The 22,736-nt window shown below is 34.2% G+C and overlaps 3 protein-coding genes across 4 annotated transcripts; 1 reads left to right on the forward strand and 2 right to left on the reverse strand.

The window, feature by feature from the left end:
• Window positions 1-148: 148 nt before the first annotated feature.
• LOC118028711 (cysteine-rich receptor-like protein kinase 29) lies at window positions 149-4,153 on the forward strand. Its single transcript, XM_035032409.2, has 7 exons — window positions 149-1,062; window positions 1,754-1,879; window positions 2,401-2,522; window positions 2,591-2,801; window positions 2,927-3,164; window positions 3,369-3,519; window positions 3,629-4,153. Exons 1-7 carry the CDS (start codon window positions 276-278, stop codon window positions 3,977-3,979), a joined length of 1,986 nt encoding a protein of 661 aa, XP_034888300.1. The 5' UTR covers window positions 149-275; the 3' UTR covers window positions 3,980-4,153.
• Window positions 4,154-5,761: 1,608 nt separating this feature from the next.
• On the reverse strand, window positions 5,762-7,446 carry LOC118028712 (protein MOS2). Its single transcript, XM_035032410.2, has one exon. It carries the CDS (start codon window positions 7,329-7,331, stop codon window positions 5,958-5,960), a length of 1,374 nt encoding a protein of 457 aa, XP_034888301.1. The 5' UTR covers window positions 7,332-7,446; the 3' UTR covers window positions 5,762-5,957.
• Window positions 7,447-10,678: 3,232 nt separating this feature from the next.
• Window positions 10,679-21,400, reverse strand: LOC118028710 (ATP-dependent DNA helicase Q-like 2). Of its 2 annotated transcripts, XM_035032408.2 has the most exons (19): window positions 20,964-21,389; window positions 20,379-20,525; window positions 20,050-20,265; window positions 19,064-19,168; window positions 18,856-18,960; window positions 18,654-18,776; window positions 18,012-18,100; window positions 17,447-17,483; window positions 17,329-17,362; window positions 17,154-17,206; window positions 17,005-17,082; window positions 16,844-16,909; window positions 16,087-16,153; window positions 15,942-15,995; window positions 14,243-14,347; window positions 12,792-12,856; window positions 12,392-12,470; window positions 11,973-12,193; window positions 10,679-11,431 (listed from the first exon to the last, which is right to left on the reverse strand). In XM_035032408.2, the coding sequence occupies exons 1-19, from the start codon at window positions 21,261-21,263 to the stop codon at window positions 11,234-11,236; spliced, it is 2,142 nt and encodes a 713-aa protein (XP_034888299.1). In that variant the 5' UTR covers window positions 21,264-21,389; the 3' UTR covers window positions 10,679-11,233. The 2 variants fall into 2 exon arrangements, with proteins under 2 accessions (XP_034888299.1, XP_073264291.1); XM_073408190.1 differs by lacking the exons at window positions 10,679-11,431; window positions 11,973-12,193; window positions 12,392-12,470 and having other exon boundaries at window positions 12,792-13,679; window positions 20,964-21,400.
• Window positions 21,401-22,736: the final 1,336 nt, after the last annotated feature.

A 22,736-nucleotide genomic window follows, 5' to 3' on the forward strand; every position in this document is an offset into this window, starting at 1 on the left:
TCCTTTATAGGCATTTCTTAGCAGCCTTCTCCAGCACATGTAGGGGACAAGAGGTCTTGAAATCATGCCACTAATTGTGGCATTAATGGAGCCACCACCAACTTAGTGGTGGGGTATTGCCACTAAATGGCAATACCTAACAGCTCCGCCTCTATGTTCAAACATTGAAAATTTTGCCTGAATTCTCTTTTCTACATCCTCCACAAAACAAATTTATTGCCTGAGAGAAGACATCAAAGCCTTAGTTAGTCCCAATCGATTATTTCAGACTAACAATGTTGTTTATATTTTCTTGCATCCTTCTGCACCTAGCTTCTCTAACCACAGCTCAAACGGACTGTTCAAATGATGTAGGTAACTACACCACCAACAGCAATTTCAAAAGAAACCTCAACAGTGTCCTGTCTTCCCTGGATTCAAATACTCAAATTGACTACGGATTTTACAATCTATCGGTTGGCCAACCTGGTCCTGACCAAGCAAATGTAATTGCACTTTGCAGAGGAGATATTGGAGTAGACGACTGCCAGAATTGTATTAGAAATTCTTCGGGTAAGATCTTACAGGCCTGTCCAAACCAGAAAGAGGCAATTGGATTTGAAGATACTTGTATTCTACGATACTCCAACAAATCCATATTTGGTGTCGTGGAAGACAGTCCAAAATACTTTATTTGGAACACGGCCAATGCTACAGATGTGAATCAGTTCAATCAGGCTCTTCAAACGTTAATGAGTAGACTTCGAAGCACAGCTGCTTCAGGGAACTCTCTCCGAAAGTTTGCGACAGGAGATGAAACTGCCGGGTTTAACACCATATATGGGCTTGTTCAATGCACACCTGATCTATCTGAGCCGCAGTGTGATGATTGCATCGCTGGGGCTATTCAGGATATTGCAACATGTTGTGATGGAAAACGAGGAGCGAGAATCAGAAAACCAAGCTGCAATCTCAGGTATGAAGTCGACCGTTTCTATGGAGTTACACCGGCCACACCACAGCTTCCAGCTTCGCCATCGCCACAAGCACCATCAGTTCCTCCTCCTCCACCACCAGCAGAACGTATGCCCTTAAATGTTCTCAATTTCCATGGATTTCATTCTATTTGTTGTCTAATTACGCAGCTATGAATTAGCCTCTCCCTTCGATTTTTTGTTCCGGTCTATCAATTGCCAAGAACTAGAAACTTAAGTTTTCACGATTGAGATTTCAGTAAAAACATGAATTTATATTTAAAAATAATTATCTTTTCATTTCCCTCTTAAGTTCCATGTTGGATTAGTTGCCACTTTCTCGGCATGAACAGAAAAATAAGAATAAATGATGTCACCCAAATCATCCATCCCCTTCTGTCTTTAAGGGTGTAGTTGTGGTCATCAATTTATGTTGTGTATGGACACATGGCTGGCTAATGGCGTCAAAGGTGGCTGCAAATGGTGGGGTAAAAGTAGTTGCCATAATTGACTAAAGTGGAGAGAATTGTCTCTCACTTTAGCCATAAGAAGAGGCTGCTAATGAGAGCCTGTAGAACACACGAAATACAGAGAGAAACAGAAGAATTTTCTCCTCCTCCTTTGTTGTTTGTATTGTTTATAAGCTTGATTAATACAAAATAGTAGTTCTGTGGAGTAAGCAAGTTGCCGAACCATGTAAATTTGTACGTGTTTGAGTTCTGGAAATACCCAACAATTTATTCTTTTCTACTCGCTAACTATCAAATTTAGCACTCAACTTGCCACATTCGTTTTGGCAGGCAAGAAGAGGAACAATGCACGAACTATCATTATCATAGTTGTTTCGACTGTCAGCGTTGTGATACTTATGATCAGTTGCATCTGCCTCTATTTAAGAATCCGGAAGCCGAAAGAAAAAGTTGAAAGTAAGTGAAAACTTGGATGATTAATTTAAGCACATGGAGTAGGTCATTATATGAACCTCGTAGTTCTAAATCTAATACAGAATATTGGAAGCACCATTAAACTAGCCATAACATATTCTATTTATAGGGTCCTTCCTATCTTAGTTAAAGAATCCTTCATTCAAAAAATAATAATAATAATTTAATAAGAAAAAGTATTTTTTTTTCTTTAATGAAATATATAAACACATTCCATTTTTGTTTAGGACGTGCAATGAAATTCTATTCCATGTTGCAAGATTACAATAACATATCATGAAAATGCCAATCTAACCTAAGTCATCTTACCAATATAAGCCGCAATTTAATAAATCTTCATTTTGATTTAAATTGAGACAAGTCGTCTTCTACTCGAGAGCTGAGCGTATTCTTTAAGAAATTATATTTGACATTTAACCAATAAAAGTTCTGACGGGCTAAAAATGCTTAAGAAGGGCGTTATATTTCCCATGCAAGTGTGTTAACTAGTTTGTTTTGTGAAGCTGTGGATGAAATGATAACAGCAGAATCCTTGCAAGTCGACTTCAGTACTATTAGAGCTGCAACAGATGACTTTTCTGAGGAAAATAAGCTTGGACAAGGTGGATTTGGCTCTGTTTACAAGGTAATAATTAAGTGAATGATATCGATCGTGCAAGAGAGTTCGCATTGTTTGAGATGTAATATTTTCAGGGTACACTTTCTAATGGACAAGAGGTAGCAGTCAAAAGACTTTCCAAGGATTCTGGACAAGGAGATTTAGAATTTAAAAATGAAGTCCTGTTGGTTGCCAAGCTACAACACCGGAATTTAGTTAGACTTCAAGGATTTTGCTTGCAAGGAATCGAAAGGCTTCTTATCTACGAGTTTGTGCTTAATGCCAGCCTTGATCACTTCATATTCAGTAAGGCTACAAATTAAGCTGGTTTTATTTTGCTTTCAGAATCGAATCATGTGCAAGAATACTTTAATCTCTACAAAGCTAGATGCATATATACATTTAATCTCATGGAATTATGTTATCTCTAGATCAAGCGAGGCGAGCACAGCTGGACTGGGAAAGGCGTCACAAGATCATCGGAGGCATCGCTCGTGGACTTCTTTACCTTCACGAGGACTCTCGCCTTCGAATCATTCATCGCGACCTCAAAGCTAGCAACATTTTATTGGATGCAGACATGAATCCTAAAATTTCCGATTTCGGGATGGCAAGATTGTTCGTGATGGATGAAACTCAAGGCAATACAAGTAGAATCGTAGTGACATAGTAAGTATCTAGATAAGAACAGAGCAAGTAGTGAGGGTGATTCCAATTATGCTAACTTCTTAATGATAGCCTGCTTCAAATAGGGTAGCACAATGAGAACTGAAACTGCTAGAATCATCTTCAAACATTCGAATATAACCATGTTGGAGACTGTATTAATGTTACTCAATAGAAATTGACCTCATCACTAATGTTGATACGCAGTGGCTACATGGCTCCAGAGTATGCGATGCATGGACAATTCTCAGTGAAATCAGACGTGTTTAGTTTCGGAGTGCTAATCTTGGAGATTGTGAGTGGTCAGAAAAACAACTGTTTTCGTAATGGTGAAACCGTAGAGGATTTATTGAGCCATGTAAGTAGACTCATCTATGGTTTTATAGATGCAACTTCCTTTTCTGCATACTGTCTTGTTTTCAGCTACGCAAGTTTGATAAATCAATGGTGACTGATCAATGTTGTAGGCATGGAGAAATTGGAGGGAAGGCACAGGTTTGAATGTTATAGACCCTGCTTTGATTACTGGTTCAAGAACTGAAATGATGAGATGCATCCATATTGGTTTACTCTGTGTTCAAGAAAACATAGCTGACAGACCAACCATGGCTTCGATTGTTCTAATGCTAAGCAGCCATTCTCTTACTTTGCCAGTACCTTCTCAACCAGCATTTTTTATGAACAGCAGCACATATCAATCAGACATATCATCGTCAATGGACTACAATTCAAGGGTGGCTCATTCCTCAGAGGCCAAAACCGAAGCTCTCCCATTGTCAGCAAATGAGGCATCAATTACTGAGTTATACCCTCGTTAATAATGGTCTCCGGAAGATCACAACCATATGTTTAAGAAATAGTGTTCTACACACACATTCTTGTGATGCCTGCGTCATTCGTTAAGAACTCAAATATAGTTTTCACTTTTGGTAGAATGAATTTCTATTTATTTTGTGGTTTTGACATCATGAAATACTTACAAGTTGGATTTAAAGTATTCTTGTAAAGTGGCAACTTGTCTGCAGTTTATTTGAACTCGATACCTTTTATTGATTCTTGTGTTCAATTAAAAAAAAATTGTTGTTAGATTCAATTCAAATCCTGTCATGGAATGGGTAGCAAAAACTTTGTTTTCTCACGACAGTCAAATTATTTTTCAAAGTAAATTATTTTCCATGATGATTTTAAATACGCAAGTCTACATTACTAGCTAGCTTATTATGCTAAGAGAATTAAATTCTCAATGATTTTGATTCTAGTGTTGAAACTTAAGAGGTTAAAAGAAAGAAAATCTCAAATTAAATGTTAAAAGTAAGCCAAACCTACTAATACTCTACTTAGCAAGATCATCTGCAAATTGAATCACCTTCCCTATTTAAATAGTCTAACAGATATAGTTTTCTAATTGATTTAGAATTCTTTTTTATATTTGATTTAGAACTTTATTATTATTTTTCTAGTTTTGTTTATGATATTTTTTCTAGTTTATAAAAAGACTAGAAAAGTTGCAATATTGAGTTTTGGTTAGAAAAAATATTGAGTGATAAAATTTAGAATTAGGGTTTTTGGTATGGTAACTCTATTAGGTAGAATTTTGCGTTGTTCTGTGCTTGTTGTTTTTCTAATGTTTTTTTTCATTTTGCGTCATAGAAGGTGAGGGTCAACAAGGACGAGAAGAGGATCCTCAAGCGGGAATACAAAAGGTACCATGAACTCTACCAAAAACAAGAACCATGCCATGAACCTCATTAGGTGCAGGCAGCAAATACAAGGAAAGGCAATGAGAAGAAGAAGAAGAGAGGGAGTGTGACAATACAAGGAAAGGTAGAGGAAGCTCAAATGGAAGAAGCAGCGAATATGAGGAGGATCAAAGACATAGTCAATTTTTTTTCTTTTTCTTATACACAGAAAAGTTTTTTTTAAAAAAAAGATAGCATGTTATTCATGTCCAATATGGACATGTTCCACGCTACCATCATGACAATACACATCCTTTACCGGTTTCATAAGATAATGGTCACTAACGATTATGAACAGAATAATAGAAGGATCCAAATAATCAGATTAGTAGTAGAGAGACCCAACTAATTAAACCCCAATAGTAAAGGATATCAGACACAATTAACCCCTCTACTTGTTGGTAAGGTGTAACCCCAATAATCTTATTTTTTATTCCGGATAATTTGCAAATCCCCTAACATCTTATCTTGTCTGAAATTCTCCTACTCTAACAGTAATTTGCAGTGGCTTGACCTATATGATTAGAAGCCGAGAATAACTCTAATGCCCGATTTCATCAGTTTTGCACAAACTTTGAAACTTAAGCAAGAAAATGCATTTGGCTGGCCAATGAAAAAACTAAAGATAGCCCCAGTGAACACTACAAGGATTCAATATTTGGCCAATAAATGTTACCAAGAAACTGAAAATAATCCAAACAAGAGTTTGCTAGAAAGTAATTTATGATCTTCAAACTTGAGATTCGAAAGCATTTTAGACTAGCAAGAGTTTGTCTAAAAATCAATTTTATTCACACATGATGAAATTTTTATTTCATGTCCAAATTCATCAGGCTTCAACATGAACTGTGCGTGTGAAAATAGAGAAACACAACTGAAAAATGATTTATTACCTGAAGTATCAACTGAAGCAACAATATCAATTCAAATAACATTAGACCCATAAAATTCCTTAGAGCATCCGAATAGATACACATTTATCATCATAAGCAATCAAGACAAAGTATCCCAAGACAAACTATTCATGTAAATGGGTCTGCAATGCTCCCCAAGAGAATCAATAACCAATGTAGCTGGGATCTCCAACATACTCGGCAATTTGCTCGAGTTTGACATTAAGCAACTCATGGCTACCAGAATCCTGCACAACACCAACCTCTCTATCTATGTCCCTTTGAACCAAATTCCCATAAGCTCCTTTATGCTTTCCATAAAGAACAAGAACCGGACCCCCACGACGTGGCAATGCGGTCTCAAGAGCATCCTGATCCACACTTTGCACCAACTCTCTACTCGCATCCATACTTATATCACACTTGTAAGGCCCAACAACATCTACCACCTCCCCTTTCTTCAAATACAATTTCCCCCCTTTCAAGTCCTTACTAATTATCCTAACCCGAATATGACTCCTAAGCCACTGAACTCCTCTCTCTTTACCAACATTACCATTCCCCATTTTCAAACTTTCTCTACTCTCTACATTCCGCTTATTCACACGCCGTTGTTCCCTATCCCCATCACTCGGTTTCTTCTCTTCTACACTCTTTAACTCCTTCAAGCACCTCTCCTCTTCTCTCGACCCCAATTCCGCAACATCAGAAACCCGGACTTTCACTCTCTCACCACTCTTTTCTACCCTCAAAGCAATTGAATCCGAACCCAATCTCTCCACAACCGTACCTTTTAACCCCAAATTTTCCTTTTTACCACTAATAACTCTAACTTCTTTACCCAAAAAAAGTCCATCTTTACTCCTTTCTCTTTGTTTCTCTTTAACAATAACACTACCACTACCATTAACATTACCATTACTGCTACTACTCTTACTATTTTTAGAATCATGTGAGACAGCAAGAAATCCCAAACCTTCTTTGTCAGTTCTTTTCGTGTACTGCTTGACTTGAACATCTTCCTTAGAATTCTTACCAACACCTCTCCCTTCATGCCAACCATAACCCTTAAGCAACGCTTTCGCAAAATCCTCAACCGGCATTTCTTCAAACTCCTCAAACCCTCTATCCTCGGGCAACCTCTTCAGATCATACCTCAATTTCTCCAACAGCACGTCCTCGTTTCTGGCATCTTGGGTTTGCGTGGTGGCGGAGTGACGGAGATTGAGGCCGAAGGAAATAGAATCGGAGGCGGCGGCGGGATCGGAGGAGAGGGTTTCGACTTCGAAACGGAGGTCGGTGGAGGAATCATCTTGATGGAGAGGGAGGTGGATGTTTTTCATTTTCTTGTGGGGTTGGTAATCGTTTTGAATAGGTAGGATAATTGGGGTTTGAGCGTTTTGAGGGAGTAGGTTTTTTGAGGGATCGAATTCGGTGAGATATTGTTTGGAGTTGTCATTGTCTGGCTGGTCTGAGACTGGTTTAGGTTTCGATTTGGATTTGGATTTTGATGGGATTGAGAAGGAGAGCTTCTTCATGCTTCTTCAATTATTATTATTAGACACTATTTATTTAGGAAGAGAAGGAGAAGGAGGAGGCAGACGACGCAGACTAGGAGATCGAATGCCTTGACCCTGGCTAGTGTTTTCCTGTTCCTGGAAGGATCAATCGATAAATAAGAAATTATTGAAAAATTTCTCAAAACAAAAATTCATCTTGGGCCGGATTGTTTCACCTTTGGGCTCGTCTTCACAATAAATGCTGCCTATCAAATATTTTCTTTACTTTCAGAACATAATATGGGAATGCAAATGCAATGCAATTTTTTCCAGAGAAAAACCAATGCAAAAGCCCACTTTCAAAATTGGGGTTAACACCGAAACTACTCTTGTTTGTCTGTTTAAATGCTTGTCTGAATCAATTGATAGCGCTCCCTGTCATGGATTTAATAAAAAATTTATAAATAATTTTTTTAATTTTAATTACGTAATAAAAATATATACTAAAACTTAAACCAGGTTACTCGGGCTAGCACACCAAACTTATGAATCAGGTTCTAAAATTTAGTGGGATTATAATTTTTTTTGTTTTTCAAACTATTTTTTATTTAATTATATGATAAAAAAATAAATGATCATTAAATTAAACATCAATCCAATACCAAAATATTGAAAAAAAAATAGATATTAAACTTGTCAAACTTGTGAACATGTCGATAGATTTTATAAAATTTAATAATATGGCTTTTCTCTGAAATTATTTTTTTTTTATGTATGAGAAAGAAATTGACGGGGAAAAAAGTCACGTTTAATTAGAAAAACAAAGGTAACTCACCAAACACGTAAATTAAGGCAACCTGGATTACTCTAGTAAACTCGGAAGCCACACTAACCATATAGAATAGCAAAATAAAAGTAAGGTGTTATTATTATCGTGATTACAATTATTATTATTATTATTATCATTGTTGTTTTTATTACTGTTAACATTATCATTACTGATGTTGTTGTTATTAGCCTCACTAGCATTATTATTATTCATTATTATAAATATTATCATTACTACTATAAATATTATTATAATTATAATTATAATTAATATTTTTATCACTGCTATCATCACTACCACCACAATTATTATTATTATTATTATAACTATTATCATTACTATCAATAACATTAATATTGTTGTTGTTGTTGTTGTTGTTGTTGTTGTTGTTATTTTAATTATTATTGATTTTATTACCACTATTATTCATATCATTACTATATTTTTTGATATTACAACCACCTTAATAAACTATTACCATTACTATTATCATTATTTTATTATTACCACAATTATTATTATCATCGTCACCATTATTTTCTTAATAAAATATTATTATTAATACTATAATTACTATTATTTTCGTTGTTATTATTATTCAACTAATATTATCATTAGTTACTATTATTGTTATCATCATTACTGCTATAACTATTATTACTATTAGTAACTGTATTACCACTATTATCATAATTATCATAATTATTATTATTATTATTATTATCACATTATTAATATTATTGCAACAATTAGTCATGAAAAAAAAATATTATCATGACTACAATTATTATCATTGTTAATAGTATTATTAGTGTTATTATTGGTTTCATCATCACTATTACTATTATTATTATTATTATTATTATTATTAACAATATCACCATCATCTCATTATTATTATTATTATTATAATAAACTATTATTACTACTAGTATTACTAACATTATTACCATTATTAGTATTATTATTAGTAATATTATTAGTATCATTATCATTATCACTATTATTATTATTATTATTATTGAAATAACAAAAACTAAAAACTTAATCTAAAGGATAAAATTAAAAATCATAAGAACTTTGAAAAAAAAAAAAGGAAAAGAAAAGCAAAGAAAATCACAAAAAACAATTTCCAACAAACTCAATTGAAAAAAAAATAATGTTAAAAAATTATATATAAAAAATTATTGTTAGTCCGGATTAACCTTTCAAACTTTGTGACCTAGATCATGAGACCCAATAACCGCATAAAAAAATTATGAAATTCAATTCCTAACTATTCTAATATTAAAGGATAAATTAAAAAAAATATACTCAAAATAAAAAAATAACAACAAAAAAATAAAAATAAAAATTAATGTAAAAACAAAATGACAAGACATATTTTAATTTTAAACAGAATAACACAAAATCCAAGAAGACAAGAGTGAAAAAAAGAAAGGAGAAAACATTATTAGAGCCTCACCGCCACTCCTTAGTTGACATGGGTTTCCTAGCTAAAAAGCCCTCGTGCACCACTTCCAACACCACCAAGAATGGTGGTGTTCACTTACATGCTCACTGGATTTGCAGGATGTTCAGTGAACCGTGGGATTAGTCGTGATGCGCACAAGCTGGCCCGGACACCCAAATAAATAAAAAATAAATAAATAAAAAAATGATGGTGCTCAACCACCAAAGAAAATTACATGTTCAATTTTGAACCATAATACTTAATTATTTTACATCAACAAAAATTTTATTTTTTAAATTTATTTCGACAAGCTGAACACATTAACTTCACATCAAAATTTTATTTTTTTATTTTATTTCGACAAGCTGAACACATTAACTCCACATCGAAATCTTTTGTTGATATTACGAGAACCCCATATTCCAACAACCAAAATAAATTACTAAATTAAACGCCAAATAAAAATAATGTGAATGGATCAAAAAAATTTAAAAAAAGTTAAGTGACCTGAAAAGAAAATTAACATGAACTTTTGCTCTGGCTATGCAACTTAGCCCCTGATATTAAGATACAAAAAAAAATGCATGTTTGTTTATGCTTCAAATTTGATTCCCGCAACTTTAATTCTTTCAAATCAATGAAATCGTTTTTACTTAGATGTTTTCTCATTTCATCATAAATATATTATTTTTCAATAATTGTTTTCTATAATTTAAACAGATTGATGGACAAAGTAAAAACTAAATGAATTTAAATAGATATACACATTGAAAAAGTAAAACTTTGGTTTCCAAGAATATCACATCTATTGTCACAATTTTAACCAAGATTAATATCTTAATTGAAAACAAGTTTTAAGAACTAAATTACATTTATTGTAAAATATGAGAATAAAAAACTTCAATTAAGAACTTATTTGCAAAATAAAATAAAATATAAGAATCAAGATTAAAATTTTGAAAAATTTTAGGAACCAAAATATATATCAACAAAATATTACATGTTATGAGTAGGTAGCTAACAATTATATAATGTACAAAGATGATAAAAATAAAGAAAACAGGAAAAATATCCTTTAAACAAGAAAACAAGAGTGCAAAGAAATGAATCAATTTTTCTAGAGACCTACATGTTCCATCTGTGTATCCAAAATAATGGGACGAATGATGACTTATCACGAAATAAATTACAAAAATGCAATGGATTTCTTGGAACTCCAGATCTTCAAGAAAAAAAAATTACAATAGACACAGTACCTGCCCTAGCTTTTACTGGATACTTTTAATTGTTCATCAGTATCTAAATAAAATCACCATCCCAGTGGTGATCACACACTTGTAATTAGCCGTTCCTTACCACTAACTAAATCAAAGTGTTAGGACTGCTAGAGAGAAGTGTAAGCAATATCTAGTTCTCCTAAAAATTTGGACAGATTCAAAATTGTGTATGAATAAGAAATTTTCTGCAACCCCATCTCTTTTTCCCTGGCCACTAAGCATCGTCATAAGGGTAGAGAAAAATCCCTAGGCTACTTCATCGACCAAACAAAATATTGAAACAAACCATGAACACAACCAAGTCTGCATCATGGTTAGGGTGGTCTTTCTGAAGGGCTCATGGTGAAAGTAAGGAGTAATTTAAGAAGCATCAGAAGAACCTTTATAATTCCTCATCACTGCTCTCGATAACAACAACACCCTTTCTCGTCTTTAACCTCTTGCTAGCTCTATTCCCGCTTCCTTCTTCGTCATTCAACATGCCATTATCAGGCGGCTCAGAGCCGGTGTACTTCTTGATCTCATCTAGAATTTTACTCCCATACTTTTCTGTCTTCAGCTTTCCAATTATCTTCTCCAACTGCAAACAAGAACAGATACAATAAACTTAACAGGTTGATGAGGCTAGCTTGGGCTGTACTGCAATTGAAATGTTGTGGCAAGCATTGATCAGTTAGAAAGTTGCAATTCTTTTGGACTATTCTGAGAATGACAAGCCATCGCAGGCACAAGATCTGTTATAGATATTGCCTGAAGTTCCTTTAAGGCTGCCTAAAATGGATAGTTCATGATTGGTTGGATCATACAGCTGGCAATGATTACAGTGCTTTTTACATACAGGGGTGTTGGAGGCTCTTTGCACATGAGCCTGTTGCATGAATGTATTGAGCAGGAGCATCAAGAATTACAGCTGGCCAGAAGTCAACATCATCCAATTAGAGAGTGCTAGCTCTCGTAAACAAACAAGATCAGTTTTTTCCAATATATAATTAAAGTTTTGTAATCAATGTAGCACTGCAGCTGAAGCACTACGAGGAATGACAAACTGGAATGATATTCCAACCAGCTCCATGCCAAGGGTAAATACTCAATAGTAACATAACAACATGGTAGGGACTTGCCTCTTGTGCTGAACTTGGTTTCTGGGAACTTATCATGCTCATCTGCTGGCTAGACAAGACAGAATGGGGGAATATTCCACCATGACCTGAAGAGAGCTTCTCCCGCAACTCATCAAGTTTCAACTCCAAACCTGAAAATGCAAGGCTGTGCTTTGCTGATTTCATGTTGTCACCCTTATTCTTCTGTTTGCTAGAGATCTCAAGCTTAACTATCTTCTTGCCTGTATCCAAAATGACAGGTATCAAACATTACGTCAATTACATACTCACAGCCTTACTGCTGAGGGAGACTGTACAAGCCTACATGGAATTCCAAAATTTCTCAACACTTGTATTGAACATGAAATGACATAATAGAACTAATCTCCAGAAATATGCAGGCCAGATTATATAATTAAGTATCTGATTTAGAACCGTACCTTGCAGCACCTGATTTGCCAATGGACCTATTGTCACATAAGCATTTGTAGAATAGGCTGTATGTTGAAATTCTTCTTTCTACATAAACAAAGACAAAGACACAAATTGGCAAAGCGTTTTAAGGTTCTTATAACATTGCAAAAAGAGTAGACATGAAAACACCAAATCATGCCAGTGATATTTGTGCTCGACATAAACTTCAACAACAATCTAAGATATGAAACAAATGATGTTTCTTTCTTGCCTCTTTTTTTTTATTCAGCATATTTACTTTTCACTTAACAATCTAGACATTGCACGTATTTTCAGTGTCACAAGTGACTCAGCAACCAATTCAAATAATATTATTATGCACCAGCTTGCTTTACGTACTCAAAGTTAAAGCATACAGGTACTTACAAAAACAAAGTCAAGTATAAGCTGTGTGACAAGCTGTTCCATTTCCTCCTTCTTTATGCCAGAACCTGGGGATTAATTCATACAGAAATCAAAATAAATTTATGCAAGCGCATTATGTTTATCAGATTTCAAATGCACTTGAAGAATAAACATAAAAGTTAGAGCAGTGTCAGATGACTATAACAGGTAAGAAACAATTGCAATAATTATCCAACCAAATAAGAAAGGTAGATTCTAATTGCATTTAATGCCTGGGCATCATACATCACTACAACAGTTGCATCTTATTTCTCCATTAAGTGATTTTTCACTTTCAAGCTGTAACAAGAGGTAAATACATCAGGCTTTGATTTTGTAAAATCCGACTTCTTGTTGTTTATGTAGAATCAGGCTCTGACTTGATTTAAATCATTTTTCTCTGATTTGATTTAAATCATTTTTACTTTTCCTTCCTGGACTTTTTTTATTTCTGCAAACCAAACCTAAAATTTCAAACAATACCACTTGATGCCCCCTTCAAACAACATACAGTAATCAAGGTTCTTGGAAGGTACATAAAGATGTAGATAAGGGATGCCGAGTGATATCAACGAGCTGGTGGTTCTACAACGATGCTGTATCTTTGTCATACACACTGTTTAGGGCATGTTATAAAATAAAGGGGAATTTATATGAAACAAAAGCCCCAAAAAATATTCAAGATATTGATACATGTCCAGATTCCAACAACAAAATTTTAAAACTAAAAGATTCATTTTGTTGGCGGATCTGTTAATTTGCCTCGAGTGATTGTTTCAAGGAAAGTTTTTGAGAGTTTATTGTCGATAATTTTATGCCTGGACATTTCTGCCACAACTACATGCTAGTTTACAGATTGTCCACCTGCCCCTATACACACATTGCCACCCATCAGGTACCAGAAAAGCAGTCACATAAGGTGCATGCAACACATGTCTATTGTCATAAGAGCTTAATAAAGTACATACAAAATTGACGTTAGCATTACTTTGTAGGCAGATAAACTTGGACTAGGGACGAGGATTTGCTCAATTTAAGCATGTTCAATGATTAGACTTAACTGAATTCCAGCATATTTATCATATCCATCGCACTCAAACCATCATAATGTGAGCAAGTACAAACTTATGTGCGCTTGTGGATACAGAAACGTGTAGAGAATTCAATATGGCAGGGCATCAAGCCTGATGATGAAGTCTCATGTCATGTTAACAAGGAAGAAATTCCAAAGACTTTCAGCATTACTTATTTTTCATAAGATTTCAACTTTTGGATCAGGGCATTCTCACTACTGTAAATTAATGACTTAATTATTAGTGTGAGATAAACACAAATCAGTGAAACGCTCTCTGAAAATATTCTGCTGGTAAAATAATGATAATTTTAAGTTTGTTGAAATCATTTTTACTGAAAATAAATTCCATGGGACAAACCTAGTTCCTTCTTATTTTTCATTTTGTCCACTAATTGCAACATTGTCAGCCTCTGATCTTTCTCCTGCGTATCTTGCAGCAATGAAACCATAACTTTCGCATGACCTGTGCAGAAGGAGTCACAGTCAATAAAGTAGTTATTTGGTACATTTGGTTACCAAAAAAAAAGTTATTTGCTTTGTTGAATATGTTATATTCAATGATGAAAGCTAAACAAAATGAATGGCAAAACAAGATATCCATATTCTGACAATAAGAGGCCATATTCGTACCCTTTTACTGATGAACTCTGACACAATTACCTGATCATATTGAATAACCATTGATGATAAAAACTGCTGCCTAAATCTTATGATACTCCTAACTAATTGGAGAAAATGGGCGAAACTCAACTAATTTCAAACCAGAATCTCAACTACCCTCTTTGCTGTTTTTTCGTTTCAAAGGTTTTGAAATATGGTGTTTCAGCCAAGTCTTCAGGTCAATAACTGATTTCCATGTTATCTGTGTTAGTACCATGAAGATGAGGAAACCTATTTGGAATTATCTCTGGTGTATAGCTCTTTCCAAACATTCTCTTACCGTTTCCCCTTGCATCTCTAGAAACCCTAACCTGGAACAGGTAAACCAACCAATATGACCTATCCCTCTAAATCCAATCCTCTCACGTTAAATATAACAGTGAGCACCCAGCACTCACGTAAGCTACTGCAGTAAAAAGCAAGACTTCTAAATAGTACACTAGACGAACATAACCATTAACCTACTACTGATGCATCAAGAAAGGTCCTTACCTCAAAGGCATTTTAACTGGCAACTTCCTACAATGCATCCTTACCTTAGCTTATTAATATGCATCCATACAAACAAAAAAACCACAGGGAGCACCAACTGCCTGTTACTTCTGATCTTCAACAACTCCATTAACTCCAGATTCCAGTGTCATCCATGATGCCAAAACATATAACAGGCAATAGCTGAGCTTTTGTTTATTTAAGAGAAGAGCAACTCCAAAAAGTGCAACTCTTCAGGTGTTAGAGGCATTAGCTGCACTTTTGTTTATTTAAGAGCAAGTGCAACTCCAAAATACCTTAAGAGTTTCACTTTCTGCCAATCAATACTTCATCTCAAAACACCTCAAGAATTTTTTGCCCCCATATAAATACAAGGCCAAAATAAAACCTACCTTGATCCTTCTTGAAAATGTTTAGCAGTAAACTCTTCCCATCAACTCATAGTAAATTAACTCCAGAAGGTCCCGCTAACTTCTTTCTTCTCCATTCTAACCTCATTAGGATTGGATTCAAAGACCATAAAGAGATTCCAACAACATGGTAAACATTAAAAATGGAGAAATTGACTTGTATAGGTGTATGTTCATGTTTGCATGTAACTACAGTTCAAGTTAAGCACATCGCCATTGGCCTCAAGAGGTTAAATATTAGATTTCAATAACCTGGTAATGCATTGAATTGGAGCTGTATGAGTTCAGTCCTTCAGTGCCAAGTAAAATCATCTCAGGCACAGCATATAATGTCATGTAAGTTAAAATGTAATATAAAGGACAGAAACAACACAAGAAGGAACCATATTAGAAACTATCTAAGGAAAGTGTTAGAAAATAACTACTAGATAAAATTCAGTTGAACAATTTTATCAAACAACAAAATTCAATTGAACAATAATCAAAGAAACTTACGAGATACATCAACTTCCATAACTTCACTAAGAAAAGCACAATTATCACACATCCCTGAAAAGCACAAAGTTGAAGAATCAAAGTCACCAAAAAATATCAAGAGCAGAACATGAAGATATTAGTCACAAACAGCAACAATTACTACCATTGCAGTCTTGTAATGGCTCAGCAAAATGTCGGAAAAAGGCATTTCGACGACATTGTCTTTTAGACTGCAAAAAATTAAAAATGCCAATACAAGTTCAGATGTGAAGCACATTCCAATAGCAAATTCTATGTATAACGACAAATTCAAAATATCTTGGGAATGTCAACGCATATTAGATGTACGCACTCAATTATGTGAGTGTCAAGGCACATGCCTAATGTCTAGTTACCATCTATCTAGACCTCCTTGTGCAAGTTAACGTGGTCTATTAGTAGTGGAAGCACATGCAGCTTTTTTCACATTGTTCTCTTGCTAGGAGCATGCAGAATATTCATTTCAGTGTTTCTAGTGAGGCATAGGTTGCCTCAACAGTTAAGGAGGATTTATTGCTCATTTAATTCACAGGTTTGGGAAGGAAAAACTAAAAACTTCTGTGAAAATGTGTTATGAAGGTAGCCAATCAAGACTTGTGTTTGGCTGGAGTGGAATGCTATAAAACTTTCAAGAATCAGTTTATCACCGATTTGTTCTCCATCAGCTAGAGTGATAATGATACCTTTTACTGCTTTGAGGGTTTCTACTTTGGATGCTTTTAGAAGCGTTTCTCAATTTAGGGAGTTGGTGAGCACTTTTATATTTTCACTTTAATTAGCCTCTTTCATCCAAGAGAATGCCCTCCAATTATGTGAACACCATTACTTTCAAAATAAAATTTCTTCCTCAATCAACCAAAAAAATAATAGCAACGACGTACCTGACAGTATCTTACTATGTCATATAAATTCTGCAATCCAGAATTCTCATAGAAAACCATCGAACTCTGCTCAGAAAGTAACAGATTTCACTTTTGCTTTATTGCATGTTGAAATGCTATAGAAATTAGCATTGTAAGAGGGGAAATGAAACAAAAATTACCTGCCTGGGAACATCAGCAGGCCTATAAAAGAGTACACATTCAGAAGGCAGCCCATCTCGTCCAGCTCGACCACTTTCCTGCAGTAACAGAGGTTATAAAAGAGCACTCTGGGGGAAAAAAGACTGGCTTACCAGGTAAGAGAACAAACCTGGTAATATGTTTCCATTGATTTACTCAGGCTGTGATGGATGACAAACCTAACTACAAGTAGGTATTGTGTATTAAATGTAATGTGTAAGTATATCTCTACCTAGAGTTGCAAAACTAGACATCAGAACACAAAGACAAAACAGGTAAATTTGTTCTAATATAATAATAACCACCATCTGGTTTGTTGATTCCCATTCCAAATGCCACCTAATACACAAGCAAATTAACAAAATTTAAAAGAAAGTGCAGGTATTGTACCAATAAAAGAATGATAACTGCAATGACACATACTGTACCAACAATGACTTGCAGCTTGTTTTTGCTCCACCTGTGACATGAAACCACATAACCACTCAATAAAATGAAAATAGAGAACAGACAGTAAGACCTAGGGAAGATGCACGAAGTCTACAGTAATCTGGTTACTTTTGTTGGGAAGAAATGCCCTGATAATTTAAAAAAAAAAATTATTTAAGGGAAAAATAGCAAGAAGATATGCCGTTATTTTTATAATAAGTCTAGACTGATATAGTATTCTGTATCTAGAGTCTCCAAGAGACTTCTTCAGTTAAAACTAGCAGGACCGGAAACTACTGCATTAGAATTTTTTTGCCTTCACCTTGGAGCATGTTTCATCCTCACATTTTGTATTAATTGTCTATTTCTTCATAAAATATCTCTTCCACATGAAAAAACTTAAGAAACAAAAAAAGAAGAAAGTAGAAGCAAGTATAAGTTATGAAACCCAGAAAAGTAAAAATTCTTCTTCACAAAAATTAATGCATAGTGAAAGGAAACACGCTAGTGCCATTTCACACAATACCAGTGACTACTAACATCAGAATAATGACTTTACCCCATATGAACTTTCTCACGAGCGTTTACATCCATATCTGCATGGTAATAATCAGCTGCAATTCCTCTCTCACGTAACTCTGCCGCAACCTACAGCTCTTGACAGAATGAGAAAAGGATAAATTGTTATAGCAATTCTAGGGAAAAGATGCTAGTATGTTATTTACCATTAGTATTATAATTTTTTTCACTATGCTTTACATTAATAATATCAATCTAATGCAAACAGAGGGCTTTACCATGTTCTGATAAAAAGTACAGCTGAATAATAGAAGGGATCAGTGCCTATGAATAGAAGAGAGACAATATGAAAATAAAAAAGAAATTTCAACGCTAAAGTCCTCATGCATTTAATTCAAGTGATGAAAAACTTTAAAAGCATGCAGAAGATAGGTTGCTAACAATCACATGATTTACATCAAAAGTTTCAGTTGAGCAAAGGCTCCAATAGTTTCTCTGTTTTTACGTAGTTATCTGGCAATACATTTCTTTCAGCGTTGTGTAACAATTGATATAATAATAGTAACACAACAAACACAGTTAAATTAGCAGCATAGATCATTCCAACACCACTACCCACGGAATAACTCCCAAGCAATATTTACACCACCAAAACAAGGAGCACTGAATACAAAAAGCAGACCTGTTCACATTCTTTTCTCGAGAAGCAGTACACTATCCCAGATTCACTGTTTGAATAAGATTCTTGAATGAATTCAGCAATTTCATCAACAACCACCTTACCAACAGATGACTTGCTTCGTACCTAAAAAGTACAGAGTTGTTATTGTTGCTCCCATTCTTAAGCCATTAAGAGTATAAATGAAGTTAAGCATCAACTATACCGTGTAGAAAAGGTTTGGCCTATTGACCGTACTGACAAATTTAACACATTTTGGAATGCGCAGCATCTCCATTACATCATACTGAACTTTCTGCGTGGCAGTTGCCTGCAAACCAGATACCAAAGTAACAGTGATTACTTTTATATTGTAAACTATAATAACACATTCCAAATTTCTTGTCTTATTAGTAAGGATAATGAAAACATACAGTCAAAGCCACCACGGGAACATTGGAAAACTGAGTCTTGAGGATACTGAGGCTCTTGTAGTCGGGGCGAAAGTCATGACCCCACTGACTGCAGCAATGCGCCTCCTGCAAAGTATTTTAAATAATCAAAGACAAATGCTTGCAGAATTTTCCATATGGATGCCTAGACATTTACTGCACGAATTATTAGTCTTATGAAAAACACTTCGGTTATGTAAAAGCAATCAGACATTAATTCCATGAACAGTGGGTACAACACATCTGTATACAAATCTGGTTACTTTCTGGAGCTTTTCAGAAATAAATTTTCAAAAAGCAGTCTGCTACAGCTGGCAAATTAATTCAACTGCAGAGAATACTGACAAATGTCTAAGGAGAGCAACTTAGTTTTTACCAATTTCTTTCCATATGACTGGCATTTAGTTCTAAATCAAACTGCTTGCAGTAAGAACTTCTACTCAGAGAAACAGATGATCTTCTTCAGCAGATTCTCAAAAAAAAAAAAAAAAAAGATTATGTAGTCTGCTTAGATGGTACAATGATTTCTTATTTTCATTTTTTATAAGAAATCTTGTTAAATACTGACAGATTCAACAAAAGTTTGGTAATGTTTTCTCAATTAAGCAGTTCCTTTATTCCTTGGACCACTTGGGTCCTGATTCCAGGCGCTGAGAAAACTTCCATTGCAGTAAGCACTAAGGTTACAAAGCATGTGGCACTTCTATAATCATGTTGCAAGGAAAGGTATGTGAATCACCAAACGTGTTCTCATGTACACGCACTTTCCCAGAACTTCAAGATCCAGGTCACATTTTCAAATCAAACATTTTGACTAAATAATTAGATCCAATTTTTGTAACAACAAAACTAAGTTTAGGACAAATATTTCAGCAAACCTCAGCTGATGTTCAATAGGGTACTGGTTGATATGGTCATGTCTTATGGAAGTCAAAGTGAAAGCAAAGGGCAAAAAATGATAAACTCACATCAATTGAAATTAGGGAGAGACGCCCCGCATTATGGCATTTTTCAAGTTTTGACATGAATCTTTTGCTCTTTGATATCTTTTCTGGTGTGACATACAAGATCTTAAGCTCACCCTCACCCTTTTCAAGGGCCTTGTATATGAACTTCTCATTTTCCTTGCTAGTGGTTGATGTCAACATGAAAGCCGGAATGCCTAAAGCAGTCAAACCCATAACCTGAATCATCAATTGTTGTCCAAAGAAGCCAATTCAAGTTACAGAAAAAGCATATAGAAAGCACATTGTTCAATTGAATAAATAAAAAAACAGAACAGAACAAAAGAAAGAACCTGATCTTGGATCAAAGAGAGTAAAGGACTAATAACGAGGGCCACACCATCACGAAGAATAGCTGGCAGCTGGTAACAAAGGCTCTTACCACCACCTGCAGCCATAATCACTAGAACATCTCTTCCGCTCATGATAGCATTTATGATCTGGTTGAGTTTAAGCTTTTTATTAGCAAATTCATAAAAGAAGTTAATCACGAGACTGAAACCAGACATTCCTTTGCATTGGCAAATTTTGCTAGTGATAAACAAACATATTAATAATCCATTAAACACAAAACGCCTAGACTCCTCTCAAATCCTAACCCTGATCAAATTTCCGTTAGCGAATTTATAAAAACAGAAAAAAAAGTTTTCACCTTTCCTACTGTGCATCTATAAAAACAAAAACGTGTCCACCTTTCCCAAAGAAAGAAAACATGAAAAGGAGCAATAGCCAGTTTGTGCTGTGATATTGAGAAATGACTAATAGCACACAACAAGAGCATTAAAAGGGGTAAGTTACAAACAGTACAAACTCTTTCGCAAGTAAAGGAAACTAAAACAAGATACTCAAAAGGGATAAAACTTGAATAGGTAGCTAACCTCCTTTTGATTTTGACGATAAGAGGGTATGCCAAAAATATTAAGCCTGGCATCATCAGCTTGAGAATCCCACTCAAATGAACCTGACCAGTCTTCCAAAGAAGAAGATCGAGAAGCATTTTCATTTGCAGAATTCCCAGTTCCAGATGCTTTATATGCTTCCAACAAAAACTTCAATTCAGATTGTCTCTCGTGCAACTTCTCTTGTCTTTCTAGTAATAACTTTATCTGGTCTTGAACATCTTCAATCTCTGTCTCTATATTGAGTAGCTCTTCTAATACATCCGCTTCAGTTTCCATTGCTTGCTTCTTTTGTCAGAAAGATCCCATTAACAAATAAATTTGGTTTTGTTACAGAGACAACAGGGCGTGGGGGACAGGTGAAAGGTCCTTCATGTGGTTTGGACAGAATCCCAAATGGGTTAAGCCCAGTTGTTTTTGTGTGTCGTCGTGAAAGCCCGACCCTTTATTCATTGTGTGCTCTGAGCTTTTTTTGGTTTTTTTACTTGAGAAACTAACTAGCTCGTTGTTTGCGCTTGGACACGGGGTCAGATTATTTTTCTGAGCAACAAATGATATTTAGGTGACTCAAACTTGTTTTTTTTTATATAAAAAAAAAGGAAGTGACTTGATATATATCTGATTTGATTGAATAAATTAATTTTATTTTAATTACATAAAAAAATTAAGAAATGATAGTAGATTAATTAGAATTTAAAAGAAAAATATTAGGATAACATGAGAAAAAAATATTTTTTAAAAAAATAAAATAAATAATATATCTCAATTCACAACCCATTAAATATAAAAAATAAAATGGGGTAGGAAACTAATATAAAAAAAAAATTTCAACCAAGCTTAGTTAGCATAATAAACTTATAACCTTAATATTCAGGTTTGAGCCAGTGCAGGATATATCATCAAACTCATAGTTTATATTATAAAATTAGAATAACCCAATTAAAAAAAAATAAAAATAAAATTATAAAAAAAAATTTTCTTGGTCTTTTTATAAAAGTTATTGTTCTTTTCAATTTCACCATTCAATGAAAATTTGTTTTTATTTCTTATGTCAATTCTGATCATTATTTTTTTGATTTTTTGGGTTCTTTTATTAAATTGATTTTTCTTTTCAATTTCACCCTTCAATCAAATATAAATTATATTTAAAAAAAAATTATAAATTTTGGTTGCTTCATTTTGTTTTTAATTATTTATTAATTTTTTATATTTTGTCAAATCTCAAATTGTCCCTTGACTGACATTACAACAATGAAAAGATAACATTATGAAAATACAAAAATAGCTCTCATCGCTAACTTTAATGTTTTTGTTTCAAATAGCATTTTGGTAAGCAATATAGAAAACAATTTATTTATCCCGTGTTAATTTGACAATGACCAATATAACTTCATAAAAAAAAAACTTAAAATCCTTTGAAACTACAATGTCTTATTGTGCAAGTGTTAAATTTTTTTCTTACAAATAAACAAAATTATCACTATACTGTTTCATTTTTTCTTACAAATAAACAAAACCATCATAATTCTAGTGTCCCAATAAATAGATCACTTCAGTCTAGAACTACAGTGTTTTCCCAATACCTATCAGTTTCTTTTAATAGGTGTTTTGTTAATGGGTACTTTGGTTCCCCGGATAATTTTATTTATTTATTTCAACTTATGTACCACCGCTACATTATGAGGGGGTTCTCAACTTCATTTTAAACACGAGAGAAATCCTTATGTTTTCTGGTATCTTACATTTATTTTA

This window comes from Populus alba, chromosome 3, assembly GCF_005239225.2.
Source record: "Populus alba chromosome 3, ASM523922v2, whole genome shotgun sequence".
Taxonomy (NCBI): domain Eukaryota; kingdom Viridiplantae; phylum Streptophyta; class Magnoliopsida; order Malpighiales; family Salicaceae; genus Populus; species Populus alba.

Excerpts from the sequence above, each read along its gene's own strand:
- LOC118028711 (XM_035032409.2), top strand. The coding sequence starts at position 276 with ATGTTGTTTATATTTTCTTGCATCCTTCTGCACCTAGCTTCTCTAACC. Across the intron at positions 1,880-2,400 it reads GCCGAAAGAAAAAGTTGAAA|CTGTGGATGAAATGATAACA; the intron begins GTAAGTGAAAAC and ends TGTTTTGTGAAG. Across the intron at positions 3,165-3,368 it reads AGTAGAATCGTAGTGACATA|TGGCTACATGGCTCCAGAGT; the intron begins GTAAGTATCTAG and ends GTTGATACGCAG.
- LOC118028712 (XM_035032410.2), bottom strand. The coding sequence starts at position 7,331 with ATGAAGAAGCTCTCCTTCTCAATCCCATCAAAATCCAAATCCAAATCG.
- LOC118028710 (XM_035032408.2), bottom strand. The coding sequence starts at position 21,263 with ATGGAAACTGAAGCGGATGTATTAGAAGAGCTACTCAATATAGAGACA. Across the intron at positions 18,777-18,855 it reads GGCCAAACCTTTTCTACACG|GTACGAAGCAAGTCATCTGT; the intron begins GTATAGTTGATG and ends TGTACTTTTTAG. Across the intron at positions 17,207-17,328 it reads GGGAATCAACAAACCAGATG|TTAGGTTTGTCATCCATCAC; the intron begins GTGGTTATTATT and ends ACCTACTTGTAG.